The 15,903-nt window shown below is 52.5% G+C and overlaps 1 protein-coding gene across 1 annotated transcript in view; it reads right to left on the bottom strand.

The window, feature by feature from the left end:
• Positions 1–15,903, bottom strand: part of ARHGAP10 (Rho GTPase activating protein 10) — a 219,264-nt gene that overhangs the window by 57,305 nt on the left and 146,056 nt on the right. Inside the window, exons 17-18 of the mRNA XM_056118966.1 lie at positions 9,863–9,968; positions 6,794–6,953 (exon numbers count right to left, since the gene is read on the bottom strand). Of these exons, the coding sequence (XP_055974941.1) occupies positions 6,794–6,953; positions 9,863–9,968 (266 nt within the window). The remainder of the gene's footprint in view (positions 1–6,793; positions 6,954–9,862; positions 9,969–15,903) is intronic.

The following is a 15,903-nucleotide window of genomic DNA, read 5'->3' on the forward strand; positions in this document are numbered from 1 at the left end:
CCTTACTGGCTCCCCTCGAAGCTTCTCCAGAGACAAGGAAAAGAAGTCAACAAAAGACAAGGAGAACTAGGTGTGAAGAAGGACTCCCCCACCCCACAGGTTCCAGGGCAGCCCTTGGGCTCCCCAAGGCTGCACCTTCCTCACCCCGTGTCTGCTAAACAGCAGATGCCATTTCTCTGCTGACTATGCAATACCTGGTTTTCTGGGAATAGGACTCAAAAACCTTTAAATATTAACAACTGACTTGAGTGTGTTTTTCAGCACTGTGGACACTGAGAAAATAAGCATTCCTAGTACCTGCAGTCTGCGACACTGACACTGTTATGGCTCTGGGTGTATCCTGCATCTCCCTGAGATTCAGTGTTTCTTAAAGTTTCTCAAGAATCTGGCCCCCGCAAGCCTCCAGGTGATGCCAAAGGGGACAGAGGAGAAAACTGTGGAAATGGGAGCCCATGACATGAGACTAGGAGGCCACCCAGCAGGACGGGGGAGCACAGGAAGGAAACAAGGGTGAAAGAGGGTGACACTTATAAAGCATCCGGCCATCGCTCTGCTAGAACAAAAGGGTGCCTGGAGCAGGAGGGGTTCTAACCCACTGATGATAGAGACGGAGGAAAGCAACTGTCTAGAAAACAGAACTTAAGAATAGAGAGAACAGAGACTTCTGGTTTCCAGCTTGGTCTGATTAAACTAAAGAAGGGCAAAAAGTTCTGGTCCTAAAACACAGTGCTAGAATAACAGGCCCGCAGGTTTGGGGAACAAGAAGGGGCCATTTCCATTAAACATCTTGGGCCTTTGGCAGCAGCCTCAGCCTACCGAAGGGTCAGTCTCAAGAAGATGCAGGACACACCCAGAGCCACGGGCAAGAAAACCAGCACCGGGTCGGGTCCCAGCCAGCGAGCTCCGTGTCTGTTGATGTCTCAAACTGCAGGTACTTGGAACTTTTGTTTTCTCAGCGTCCACAGATGCCTTGGGTGTAACCCAAACATTCCAAGCACTCCAGCTGACGTGAGTGCAAAAAGGGGACTGGTGACCAGGAACAGAAGGAGGCAGCTGCAGCTCAAGGCCATGATTTGTGAGTCACTGAAACCAGGTTTTTCCACCACCGGTCCACAGATAGGAGGCGTGCCAGTACTGGAAATCCCTGGTCTACTGCCTTGGTTCTAACTGCCAGGCCACAAACAAGGAGGTCGGTGCTAGGCTGCAGGTATAAAAAGGTTTAAGAAAATCTTGAAACCCAGCAGCTTTTGGCAGAAATGCATCCAGACCGTGCAGTAGGTTACTGTTGCCGGGCCACCCCAGGGGGGAAAGGGTGCTGTCCCTCCACCTGCTCCCCCTTGGCGGGTCGGTGGCCGCCATCCACCAGAGGTCATTGGACAGTCAGGTTTGGGCCCATAGTGACGAGACACGCAGGGCCTCACAGGATGGGGGTAGAGCTGGCCCTTTCCTCCCCGTCCCAACGAGACCCCAAGTTGCCACCCACAAATGGCCTTTCTGGCTCCTGATCAAACTGCTTAACAGCCATGATCCCAGAGACTCAGGAACAAATCTCGGAATCCAGCAGGTTTGGGCAGAAATCCCTCCAGATTTAAGCGTTAAAGTTTCAAAATTTCAAAATCGCGCGGCCACTACTGCAGCTGTGCAACATCATATGTTATTCATAACCAGCAATAAAAAACAAATTGTCTACTGTTGCCTTTTCAGCAAACCTGAGTGTTGGGGTAAAATCCCAAATAATAATGGTGGGTCTGGTGTCAAAATATTGAATGTAACCAAAGTAGAGAGAGAGCAATGTGGAAATCATCTGCCCCAAAGGTAGGGGGAGGGTGTGGGATGGGGGTATACTGGGGTTTGGGGAGGTGGAGAATGGGCACTGGTGAAGGTACAGGTGTTTCATTATATGACTGAGACTTAAACCCGAAAGCTTAGTAATTGCTCTCACAGTGATTCAATAAATAAAATTATAAAAAATGAAAGAAAAGAAAGAAAAAGAAAAAAAAGGTTTAAGAACACTGACTTAGGGAGGGGCTGGAGAGATAGCACACAGGTAGGCCTACCCAGGTTCGATTCCCAGCATCCCATATGTTCCCCTGAGCACCACCAGGAGTAATTCTTGAGTGCAGAGCCAGGAGTAACCCCTGTGCATCGCCGGGTATGACCCAAAAAGAAAAGAAAAAAAAAAAACCACGGATTTAACTTTATGACAGGTGTGGATCACCAGTGGCCCACGTACATGTGATTTAATTTGATTTAATTAATGCAAACTGCAGCGCCTACGTCGACTTAAAGGGCCAACAGCAACTGTCCGGGTCTGACTTTGCCTCTGCCTACTAAGGAGCTCTCACATCCTGCCCCACCTACAGCCTCTCTCTCTTCAACGCTGCTCACCCGACCAGGGGCTACTGACCACCCCCATTCCAGATCTCACAGGAGAAAGAACTGGACTCCGGAGGGAGCACAGTGAGTTTAGGGGGCTCACTGGGTCACCTCTAGCTGGGAACAGTCCTGAGTCCCACAAACATGGCCAGTCGGTTCCCAAGAAGCACGGCCACCTGCTGGGCAATGATGGAACTAAATGACCACTGAGCACTACTGCAGAGACCCAAGACACACACAGCCAGAGCCACGGACATAAAAAAAAAAAGCATTCCGGACATGAAAAGGTGGTGGTGGGAGTGGGGGTGTCCAGGGGAGCAGGCGGCCGACTGACACACACCACACTACATGGGGTCCCCCAGGTCCATCTTTCCCAAAATAAAAATGAAAACCACTTCCTCCACCGGGATCCAAGTCCGCTGCAATGACTGTGTCATTATTCGACAGGCAATGGCAGCGCAGAGTAGGTCAACCCTGTTCTAAGGCCTTCTCATCCAGCACTGCTTTCTACTGTCCACCCCCTCATATGCTGGAGTCCATGCATCTGCCGCCTGCTACCCGTCTCAACAGCAGTGGACACTAGGCACGTTAGACGCCGACTCCAATTCCTCCCACCCCACCCTCTCTCTGCCATCCATTAGCGCTGCCCACATTCTCCTGGGTTGGTGCCCCCAAGCATCACTGCCTCTGGGATGCCCACCACCCGGCACCTGGGTTCTGCCTATTCTGCTGCCCACAGTGATACCCTCGGCCCCGGACCACACTGCCTACACTAGATGCCCCCAGGTCTGACCTTCCATCCTCTACTTTTATTCTGAAATCCCGCTGCTAGTCTCAGCTTCCTGGATCCCTTTACTGGAAGACTCGGCGCTGCCCTGGCGTCTAGACAATTCAGTGGAGAAGCCTGACAGTGGCACTGTATTGCTTTGTTTCATTAGAGGGGGGAGGAGTTAAGACACATGGGCAGTGCTCAGGGGCTTATTCCTGACTCTGTACTCAAAAATGACCTTCGGTGGTGCTCAGGAATCGAAAGAAGGTCAGCTGCACGTAAAGCAAATGCCCACCCTCCCTCCCGATCTCTCTCCAGCCGAGAGTGGCATTCTTCAGCACTCCCCCAGCCGTACCCGTCTCTAATCTCACTTTGCAACCTTCACCCTGTCAAATTCTCGAGCCGGCTCTCCTCTCTGACTCCTCACACCTGAGGCACTCACACTCACACACCTGCCCTCGCCCCATCAAACGTACCAAGAAACGCCCCTGACCCCCTTGCAAATGTCACTGCCTCTTCTCCACCCCAGTGATCACAGCTCAGGGGCCACATGTCCCCAACCCCCACCCCCCAACTTCCCCAGGTCTGGCTATTGCCTCTGAAGATGTCTCCCTCCCTCCTGATACCCCCTTGCCTGACCCCCAGACTCGTCTACCTCGGAGCAAAGGATTTTTCTAAAAAGATCCGTCAGCGGTGCTTCTCGGGGCCCCGAGGCAGGGCTCACGCAGCGGACAACAGCCTGCCAATTTGAAAATCCTGGGGAAGTTCACAGGCCCCAGCTTCCACCTGGGAAATGCAATTTTCTAAGGTGCACGGGAAGAAAGGCCGTGATAATATTTTTGGCCCCGTGCACACCTCCTTCAAAACAACATCTGAATGTATTAGGGGGAAACGCTGCCAGGGCATGTGGGCTGGGTTCCCGGCAAGTGCATATGGATCTTGTAAACACAGCCGCAGGGTGAGGCAAAAGAAAAATTGTGATCTCCTGGGCCGATTACCTCGGGGTCTGTTTCAAGCTCCAACGCTAATCTGTAGCTGGCTTGCTGTTTTCCTGACGGGCTGCAAGGACACCCCCTCCCCTTGTGCCCCGAGTGCTCAAATCCATGCTCTCCCCGTTCCTCGCAAAGAAAATATAAATGGCCATGGAAGAGGACACGGTCTGTCACAGGCCCTCTGTCCCTTGTCCCTTCCACACCAAGGACACTGCAAGGGCCTCTCCGTGCTCCCAAACGTGCTCCTTCTCGTCCCTTAGCGCATGACGCTCCATAGCACCTTCTCCGTTGTCACCTCTGGCGCTTCCCCCCCGCCCCCCGCGCCCCGTCAGCCACCGTCAAGCCCGACCACACAAGGGCCTCTGGGGGGACACGTGGACCAAGTGCCAGTGCCACACCGCCACTCGCGGGTCGCAGTGGTTCTCAAGAGCCAGGCCCAGGCCATAGCGGGTTTGCAAACCGCCCTCTGCTGCTCTCCAGAAAAAAAGCGAGTGCCAGGATGGAGCCGGTGCAGGGCTTGAGCTGCAACCCGGCAAGGAGGCTGGCAGGACTCGCCAGAGGCCTTAGCTGGCCCTAGAGTTCACCAAGCAACGATGCCCAATACGGCCACATGCACCCCCCCCCCCATCTGCCGGGTTTTCCTCAAGGCAGAGGCTGGACTCTAGGTCCAGAGCCAAGCCTGGAGGGGCAGCGGAGGTGGACAGACAGGAGGACACGTGAGGCAAGGAGAGACAGCGGGGATGAGAAGTTCTCCAAACGGCTAATAGTCCAAACTCACAACTTACCACCCATCTGTGGCCTACCCCGCACTGAGCAGCGAATTTGAATTTCTTCTCTCTCCCACTGCTCCCCGATGCGTGAAACCTCTGCTCTCTCACTCACCCACCACCGTGTCCTGGCCACGGAGAGCTGGAGGGCAGGAAATCCCCTCAGCCAGCTCTCCACACGCCACCTCGACCCTAACTGACCTGCCCGCACCACTGCAGCTCCTTGTGGGGCTGGAAAGGAGAGAGCGGGCAGGAGAGAGCACCCCAACCCCTCCATAGCTCCTGCTGCAACAGGGTGCGAGCAGCGGCAGCAGCCAACGGCAATTCCCATGGGCAGAGAAGAGCAGGGCCAGGATCCACACACGCCAGCCCCAGAGGGGACCAAAGCAAAGTCGCAACACAATGCAACTTCGGCTTGAGAGGCTAGGCCTGTGTCGCTTTCAAAAATAGGATAGCAGGAGGAAGGGAGGGAGGGAGGGAAAGATGGAAGGAAGGAAGGAAGGAAGGAAGGAAGGAAGGAAGGAAGGAAGGAAGGAAGGAAGGAAGGTTTCCGTGAGGCAATCTGGAGAGGCTGGTGCCCATTACTGAGGCTGAATGAGTTTCACAGGACCATAAAAGGGCCTAACTATCCTCTCCCCACCATCCCCGCCAATATTCAAACTTATGCGTGTAAACAAGCTGCTTATATCATTCCAGTAAAGAGGATCACTCCTGCCAGGAGTGACCCCTGAGCATGGAGCCTTCAGCTCTGAGCTCTGGGTATAGTTCAAAACTGAAAAAAAAAAAAAAAAAAATTTAAACCTTTGATGAGGGCCAGGAAGATAATACAGAGGTTAGGGTTGTTCTGGGGTTCCACCAGGGTTTGAGCTCCCATCACTGATGGTCTCATGAGGATCCGGGGTAACACAGCAGGTCCTGGTACTGTGTCCTTAGACCCTCATAATGACTCACTTGACCACGTGCCTGAAAATAGCCAGGAGAGACCCTAAGGTTTCCAAGCAGGTCTTGGAGGCCCCCCACCCTCCAGAAACTCTTTGAGCTGGGGGAAAAAAAAGAAAGAATGATGACCAAATATTTTAACAGCTTCCAAATTTCACATCTACGAGAATTAAGGAAAAAAATTATTAGTACTGTTCTATCACTGAGAGAATAAAATCAACATTAAGTCGGGGGGGGGAGGGGATCATGTATTCCCTCAATTACAAAGTAGCTTCTACCTAAGGGATGATTCATTTTAAACCAGAGATTCTTTGGCACAGGGTCCCCCAATGCAGGGAAACTGAAGAATGAATGCCCCGTAATTAGGCACATCACGGGAGGGAAAGGGAGAGTTATGCACAGGTTTTATTTATTTATTTATTTATTTATTTTTCTCAGAAAGAGTGTGACATTGGGGCTGGAGCAATAGCACAGCAGGGAGGGCATTTGCCTTGCACGCTGCCGACCCGGGTTCGATTCCCAGCATCCCATATGGTCCCCTGAGCACAGAGCCAGGAGTAACCCCTGTGCATTGCCGGGTGTGACCCAAAAAGCAAAAAAAAAAAAAAAAGTAAGAGTGTGACCTAGATTGACAACAATATTTTCCCCTCAGAAATTGAATCTAAGGGAGAAATTCGATGATAGGAAGGAAAGCGGCAAAAAAAAAAAATCCAGTCAGAGCGCCTGGCCAGGACACGGCCCAAACGCATCAGCACCTGTGACCGTCCTGAGTGAGGGGAGACGGGGACGCTTCGGACGTGGGGGGGCCAGGGACGGGGACTCGGCCCCTCGCCCCCTTGACCCGGAAGGAAGCGCCGAGGAGGGAGAAGCGCGCCGGAAGCCGCCCCCTCGACGACGGCCCGGCGCCAACGCTTAGGGCGGGAGGGAGGGCGGGAGGACGCGGCCTTTACCTTCTCGTGGTTCTCGATCAAGATCTCCACGACGATGTTCTGGAACTTGAGGTCCATGATGGCGGCGACGGTCTCCTCCTGCGGCCGCATCAGGGTGGGCCCGAACACCACGCCCAGGTTGGCCACCGTCATGAGGTTCTGCTTGGCGTGGTTGGAGACGCTGCGGGGAGCGGGCGGGCGGCGCTGAGCCGACGGGCGGGAACAACCCGGCTCCCCGCGGACTCTGACGGGCGGACCCCCCCCCACACACACACAGCCTGGGCACCTCACACGGGGCGACCCCCACCACCACCGGGGGACTCTGACCAGGCGCCTCACACGGGGCGACCTCCCCCAACCAGGCGCCTCAGACGGGGCGGCCCAGGGCACAAGGCGCCTCTGACTGGGCCCCCGACCCCCCCCCCACCGGGCGCCTCAGACGGGGCGACCCCCACCACCACCGGGTGACTCTGAGGGGCAACACCCCCACTGGGCGCCTCAGACAGGGCGACCCCCACCACCACCGGGTGACTCTGACCAGGCACGACCCCCACCACTACCGGGTGCCTCTGAGGGGCAACACCCCCACTGGGCGCCTCAGAGAGGGCGACCCCCAACACCACTGGGTGACTCTGACGGGGCGACCACCACCACCACCGGGTGACTGACCAGGCGTGACCCCCACCACCACCGGGTGACTCTGAGGGGCAACCCCCCACTAGGCGCCTCAGACAGGGCGACCCCCACCACCACCGGGTGACTCTGACCAGGCACGACCCCCACCACCACCGGGTGACTCTGAAGGGCAACCCCCCACTAGGCGCCTCAGACAGGGCGACCCCCAACACCACTGGGTGACTCTGACGAGGCGACCCCCACCACTACCGGGTGCCTCTGAGGAGCAACCGCCACACTGGGCGCCTCAGACAGGGTGACCCCCACCACCACCAGGCGCCTCAGACAGGGAGGCCCAGACCCCCACTGGGCGCTTCTGACAGAGAGGAACCCCCATACCTTAGGCACCTCTGACCGGGCAACAACCCCTCCCCCCTGCACCTCTAACGGGCTGGTCCGCCATGGGCCCCTCTGACAGGGCAACCCCCACACACACCAGGCAGCTCTGATGAGAAGGCCTCCCACAGGGTCACGCTCCCCCTACCCTGGACGCCTCTAATGGGGCAGCATCCACACACCCTGGGCACCTCTGACGGGGCAGCTCCACATGGGCACCTCTGAAGGGGCAAACCCCCGCCAACTGGGCGCCTCTGACTGGAGGCTTCCCCCAAAGTCTCTGAAGGGGCAGATTCGCCTCCACTGGGCGCTTCTGATGGAGCAGCTCCCCCTGCCTCTTACGGGGAGGGCCCCCCTCCACTAGGCACCTCTGGCAGGGTGGCTTTCCCCATTGGGCACCTCGGAAGGGGTGTCCCACCCCCACCCAGGATCCTCTGACTAGGAACCCCTCTCTCCAATGGTGCCTCCATGGCTGCCTATGACAGGGCCTGAGGGCACCAATACAAACCCACAGGGTCCACCCAGGCCTTCCTCTCTGTTCTCCGCCACAGGGTTCCACCCACAGAACAAGGCGGCCTTCTAGATCATCCCACGGAAGGGCCAGGTGCTTGTTTTCCCAGGGCTTCTCTTACTGCTCTCCCTCTACTCAGATCATTGGCTGCGGCCTCCAAAGTGGCTGGTAGGCACCAGCACAGAGCTCAGAGCTTAGTAAAAAATGTTCTTGCCTCTTCACTCCTGCAGGCTGAAGTGCCGAATGCCCTTAGAGGCCACTCAACTTGTGTCTCAGTTCAGAGATCTTATCCTGAAGAAAGACTTTCCATAATGAGCCTCAGGAGACTCCAACACCCAACATAAACTCCCTGTCCCCTCCCTCTCTACTCTGTTGTTTTGCCTCCTGAAATAATTTTCCAATTTTACATGTAATCTGTTTACTATCCTTGTCCTCTTAGAAGAGACTTCAAATGAGGAGAGCTAATGTTCATCCTTGTTCAACTGTGTGCCACTGGACCCATCAGCCTCTCCAGAGGACATTCAAACTAACGCTGCGGGATGGACAGCACAGGGTACTTGCTTCGAATGCAGCTGATTTGGGTTCAGACTCTGACACTGCGTATGGTTCCCCTGAGCACAGAGCCAGGAGTAAGCCCTGAGCACCTTGGGTGTGGCTCCCCCCAAATAATAAAAATGGGCTGGAGCGATAAAATGGAGGGAAGGGTGTTTGCCTTGCACGCAGCCGACCCGGGTTTGATTCCTCTGCCCCTTTCAGAGAGGCCGGCAAGCTAAGGAGAGCATCTCCCCCACACGGCAGAGCCTGGCAACCTCCCCATGGCGTATTCGATATGCCAAAAACAGTAACAACAAGTCTCACAATTTGTTGTGAGATGTTACTGGCGCCCGCTGGAGCAAACAGATTAACAATGGGAGGACAGTGGACAGAAAAAAATACTGCGAATGAATCAATATTCATACTGGTAGTGGGACCCTTAGAGAGTCCGAAAATTCCAGTACCTTCAGTTCCTTTTTTCTGTTATTTAATAAAGCTCTGAAGCCTAGCACTCCTCCTGTTCCACTCCCCCCTGGGACTCTAAAATGATGATGATCTCAGTCAGTTTACATTTGAAGGGCTAATTTCTACGCATCTAGTTATCAGACTTTTTAAAAGAGAATCGACACCAGCAAGGAACTACCTATTAACTGGATTAAAACAAACTCGGACAACCTGCTCAAACTCAGAGTTACGTAGGTGTGAAACCGAGCTAAATTTGTTAAGAGCCTTATAATCACATTTCCAGAATCTGTGGACAGGGAAATGTGGTAATACTCGCTTCTTTTCCTTCCAATCAACCCGGAGTGGCTGGCAGGGAGGCTAAGCAAATAATTACATGACTTCATGACAGCATCGTGTTTCAACGCTCTTGTCCAAAACACACAGGAGGAATCAAGTATGTGTCGGTTCCTCGCAGGTGTGGCCCCTGGAATTGTGAACTCAGCCCCGCACTCAGTCATCGCCAGCAACTCAGGCACAGTTGGAAGGAGCCAGAGTCGAAACGGAGAGCAGGGAAAACAGACGGCACTTACTTGGTTAAGTGTTTCACCAAAATGTCCAGCATCTCTTTATTCTTCTCAGGCAGCTTGTGGACCAAGAAATGGATGGCATTCACGCGAGACTCGGGGCTGCCGCTTTCTTGAACACAAAAGGAACAGGAATAGCTGAGGATTAGGAGGAAGGACCCCACCGCCCAGCCCCCCAAGCCCACCGCAACAACAGCGCCTCTGTGCCCGTCTTCCCATGGAGGTTGAAGATGTTTTGCCACCTTGATGAGGGAAAAGGAAGATTTGGCCTCTCTCCCTCTGGACCAGCTCCGGAGGAGGTTGGCTGTGCATCGACACCTCTGGGGCCTGCCCCAAGCATGAGGAAGGAAGGAAGGAAGGAAGGAAGGAAGGAAGGAAGGAAGGAAGGAAGGAAGGAAGGAAGGAAGGAAGGAAGGGGAAGGGAGGGAGGGAGGGAGGGAGGGAGGGAGGGAGGGAGGGAGAGGAGAGAGGAGGGAGGGAGGGGGAAGGGGAGGGAGGGAGGGAGGGAAGGAGGAAGGAAGGAAGGAAGGAAGGAAGGAAGGAAGGAAGGAAGGAAGGAAGGAAACATCTTAATGCAACCAGGCACTACTAAATGTGGTCTAAGTGACATTTTGGACTCTGCTTATATTTGAAGATGACACATGGGGTTGCTTATAAGAGCCACACCCCAGGGGACACAGTGTTCACCAGGGCCACATGTGGGGCTGCATGGGGCAGCCACACGTGGCCAGAATCAAACCCAGGGTCGCACACACTACAGTGCAAAGGGAGGGGAAGGCAACCAATTCAATCTGATGGATTGAATTGGTCCTCTGAAATGTCTCCCTGGACAAAGAGGTGACAGTCAAAACAGACAACGAAATGGCTGAGGGGAGGAAGAAAGAGACCTTGGAGGCAGTCGCAGCCAGGCTTGCTCTGACCCTTCACCTGAGACCAGGGGGTGAGGTTCCTAACAGTCACAGCGCAGGAAGCCCCAGCCCTGAGACACAGTTTCCAGGGCTCCACTGCAGATCACACACCCGAGAGAAGACAGTGAGACTCCGGACAGCAGAGGCCAGGCCAAGGGACACCTCGGAAAGAAAGAGGCTGACGTGGTCGAGACACTCAGAACCACCCGGAGATCCACTTACACTGAGATCCTGTGATTTACAATACTGCTAACGACGCCTCACACCACGCCCACCACCAGTGTGGCCACCTCCCTTCCCCCAAGGACCCCCAAGTGCCTCATTTCCAACCCCCCCAGCACCAACAACAACTCAGCTGTGGATCGGCTCTCAGTTCTCCCATTGGCCACCTCTGGCCTGTGTGAGGCCCCACTGTGGACCTTCACTCCCACACCCTAGAGCCATCATTCAGGATCTGGCCTTCCCTTCCGACTGACTTCCCCCAGCCTAGAATCCTCTAGTTCCATCCATGTTGCTGCAAACCGCAGATCCTGTCCTTTCTTAGAGTTGCAGAATACTTGGTAATGTGTTTTTACCATATTAGTCTCTAACCCATTCATTTGTATTCGGGCAATGGGGTTGTGTCTACATCCTGGCTATCTTACTGTGATGAACAGAGGAATGCATATGTCCTTTGAAATTAGCCTTTCTCTGTCTGGCACCACCAACTGGCAGAATTATTTGTTTAGTGGTATCTGTGACAGCTGATCATACATCAACCTAAAGGAACACACAGAAAGCACCCCACAATTGCACCCCAGCATCTCACAGGCCACCCTCCACCCCACATCATCCCGGCAGCCCCTAGGAAGTGAGTACCTCCCACTTTGGGAAACCAAGATCTAAAGAATTGGGGGATAAACGTCCATCAAGCCTAACCCTGGAGTTACAGCCAAGCTAACGCCTGGCAAAATCAAAGCCAGGGAAAATGAGAGGCAATAAAAAAAATACCACATTTTCAATGTAGAGATTTGGTTTCAAATATAAAATCACAGCAGGAACTCGGAGGAAAAAAAGTTTAAAAAAAAATCCAAAGGCATGCAAAGATGACTGCCTAGGGGAGAAATGTTGTATTTCAAGTAGTTTTCAAGAAGTTCTTGAAAACCCTGCACGATAAAGCTTCTTCTGGGGCCTGGAGAGAGAGAACAGTGGGGAGGGCGCTAGCCTTGCACGTAGGCAACCCTGGTTTGATCCCCAGCATCCATTATGGTCCCCCGAGGCCTGGCAGGTAAAGGAAGGGAGAGAGGGAAAGAAAGCAACCAAGTTAGCAGCCAACGGTTCAACGCAACTAGCCACTAATGCGGCCGCATCAACTGGGGCACACAGTAAACTGCACACCAGGCCATCAATTTCTATGTTTCAAAAACCCATTACAGGGCCAGAGCGAGAGTCCAGTGCTTGCCTTGCACAAAGCCAAGCCAGATTCAATCCCCAGCACCCCATATGGTCCCCCAAGCCTCCCAGGAGTGATCCCTGGCATAGAGCCAGGAGTAAGCACTGCCAGGTGTGGCCCAACAACCTAAATAAATGAAAAATTAAGAACAATTATATTTCCTCACACAAGCGATAGCACAGCGCTAGGGTGTTTGCCTTGTACGCAACCAGCCCGGTCAAGCCGGGTTCAATTCCTCCGCCCCTTCTCGGAGAGCCCAGCAAGCTACTGAGAGTATCTCGCCTGCGCAGCAAAGCCTGGCAAGCTACCCATGACGTATTCAATATGCCAAACACAGTAACAACAAGTCTCAAAATGAAGACATTACTGGGTCCGCTCGAGCAAATCAATGAACAATGGGAGGACAGTGTTTGTGTTTGATGACATTTAATAATAGTCTTTACATTGGCTACTGTGTAGTACAGAAAACATGTTGTTTTCATGTATATAATAATTTCATTTGGGGGGTTTATTTGTTTTTGGCTTTTTGGGTCACACCCAGCAATGTTCACGGGTTAATCCTGGCTCTACACTCAGGAGTCACTCCTGGCAGTGTTCAGGGGACCATATGGGAAGCCAGCGGATCGAACCCAGGTCTACTTCTTGCAAGGCAAACACCCTCCCAGTGCAAGTCCCCTACTGTACTATCACTCCAGCCCTAGGTTAGATTTCAGTGGGGATGGAATGCCACCTGGAGGGAGAGGGAAGCAGACAGGAATACCCAGCTGGTGAAGAGTGGAACTGGGAGGGAAATGATCCCCCAGCTACGTGGGAAGAGAAGCAGTGCATGCGCAAATCAAGAGGAACACAGGAGTGCCCAGACCCAGAGGGGCTCGCTCAGCCTCTAAGCGTCCGCAGCTTCTAAATTTTTTGTTTTTAATCTGCACTGCAGTCAACATTGAATGGGAAGTCAGCATACAGATGTCATTTTTCTGAATGTGCAACAGGAAGCTTTTTTTTTGTCTTTCCAAGGGAGCTGAGCAAGTAAGGGCCCCCATATTTGCATGCACAGTGATGAAGGGCCCCCCACACCCCAAAACCCGCATTCTCTGCAAACCTCTACAGGCAAGAAACTGGTGACGAAAGAGAAGGGAACTGTGGGAACCTCAAGAACTCTCCGTGGAGGTGGCTAGGGAGACAGACTGCTCGATGCCACAGACAGACAGCGGCCACTCAACGTGACCTGGAGAAAACTGGAGATTCTGTGGTCTGGCGGAGGCAGAGGCCAACAGAGAGGGCACTGTGGACTGCTGACCGGTCGCATACGCCAGAGATTAGTGGACCTGTGCCCTGACTCATCCCCAAGATGCTGAGTGTAGACGGTGGTCCCTACCACAGAGTCAAAAGAAACTTTAAAAGCTACAGTGGCTGCACTGGACACAATCATCAATCAGGTGATTAATCAGGTGGCTGCAGGACCTGTTGCAGCCCTAACTCCACTTTGGTGGCAGGCAAGTACCCGAACCTCTATGTTCTCTCTTTCTCTCTCCCTCCCCTCAACGAGCTAAACTCAAATTCAGGGGTAATTGCTAGAACATCAGGGGGCGCAACTTGCCTTGCATGCGGCTGACCCAGGTTTAATCCCCGAGCACTGCCCAGAAAGAGCCTTGACCCCCAAACCCCAAACCCTCCTCCCCCAAAGTTAAGTAAAATAATCACAGTCCGTCCCTGGCAACTTGGTTCCCACTCGTAAGTTCCCACCTCTTAGGAAGCCCTGGTCTGGGAAAACAAAGGGAGATTTCAAACCTTCTGGGTTCAGTGGCAAGGCACGACCATCTTAATGACAATGACTTGTAATTAAAACCACAGTCCATAATCACTTTATCTTTCTCCAGTTCTCAGAGGAGTCCAGATGCAAACTGGCACTCCTCCGTCTGCTTTTTCCAGGCTCCAAGGCGAACAAAAGGAAACAATTGCCCTCCAACCAGTTTAATTTCTCTCCCTCTGGCTTGCCAAAAATGCCATGGGGAAGAAATCAAAACGGCAAAGCATTTGCTTGAGTATTTGCCAAGAAAGCTCACCCAACCGCCCCCACCCCACTTCCTTGATCAAATTCAATCTTAAAAAAAAAAACTAATAATGATAATACTTTTCCACATGAAAACAAATGGGAATTAATTTTTTTTTTTGCCTTTTTCCATAAGTCAATTTTGCACAGAGTCTAGCTGGACTCCTGGCTGCTTCCGCCACACGTCAGTTTTAACTGACTGAGCCGAGACCTCCCAAGATGGAAACATGGAAAGCATGGGGCAGGAGGAAGCGGGGCCCAAAGGGGTAGCTCTAAGTTCTTTAACAGATTAAACTATGGAAAGCTTCCAAAGGGGGATGGGGGGATTTTTAGAGGAAATGAAAATAAAAATCATAGCTACTATGGGCGCACCTGTGACTCTCCCGCAAGCTTGGTCGAGAGGATTCTAAATTTCAAAGACAAAGACCCCTGTCACCGGGAAAGTTCCTTTGGGGGCCTCCGCCTTCATTTCAAACACCCCTGGATTTCTGTGATTAAATATTATGTAGTGACAGATGAAAACTGAGGCCGAGGGAAAGCAGAAAGGAAGTTTCAAGGAGGAGCACTCACACCAACAAAAAGCCCGAATTAAAATTTAACTGACCACAGGCCTTTGTCACTGAATATTTTATCACCTAATATTATGTGAAATAGTAAGTGGGTGGGCTTTTAGAATCATCTTAGAATATCCCTTCTGCCTGCAACATCCATCAAAGTACCTTTCAATGTGAAACCATTTCCAGCCTGTTAATCTCGGCAAGATCCAATGTTCCACACTTCCACGGAGGTCGGATCACACCATTCTGAGAGATTCTCTGAGTCAGGAGAGCTAGGCGCCTGCTCTAATTCTTGCTAGAGAATTAACTTGAAGCCACAGCCTTTGCTCATGCCCAAGAGATCATTGACCTCTGACTGGTATACGAGGGCATAAATAAATTATTAGTTTCTGGGGTCTTCTCGAAGTGAGAATGGGCAGCCTGCCCCCAACCCACCCCATCTGCTGGAAACCCCAAGGGCGCCCCCCACCCCCTCCACCCCGTATCCTCCAGCATATAAATGGCCCAGCTTTACGACTAATCTCAAAGAGATGCCAACTGAATTCCAATTCTACAGCTCCTGGATTACCACCTCCCAATTTCACAGAACTGACACCCCTGTAGGAACACAGCAAATCGGATGAGAAAGTTGCATAGAAGCCCACAAAGTTCAATTAAGCAGAAACTATAACCCAGAAGGCTCAATGAGCACCAACAGTTAGATCCTCAGACAATGACTTTAACAACCCTTGGCCGGTATAACAATAATCACAAACTGAATTCTACTGATTTGTTTTCTGATCATTTCACTTGCCACTTTGTTGTCACAAGCAATATGAAGTAAATTTGTATGTGCCCGCCAAGGGGGCAGGCTTGGGGGAAGGGTGGGAAACCTAGAACAAGGATGGAGGACAGGCCACACTGATGGTGGGATTGATTGTTGGAACACTGAGTGCCTGGAAAAACTGTATCAGGAACCACTTTGCAAACCACGGTGTTTAAAGAAACTTTGAAAAATAAAAGTTAAATGTTGAAAATGTATGAACTGAATGAACGCCCCCTTTTTCACCTTTAAAAAAAAGAAGGAAAGAAACAAAACATCTCCTACAGTGACTTCTACTTTG

This window comes from Sorex fumeus, unplaced genomic scaffold (genome assembly GCF_029834395.1).
Source record: "Sorex fumeus unplaced genomic scaffold, SorFum_2.1 ptg000039l, whole genome shotgun sequence".
In the NCBI taxonomy this organism is placed as follows: Eukaryota; Metazoa; Chordata; class Mammalia; order Eulipotyphla; family Soricidae; genus Sorex; species Sorex fumeus.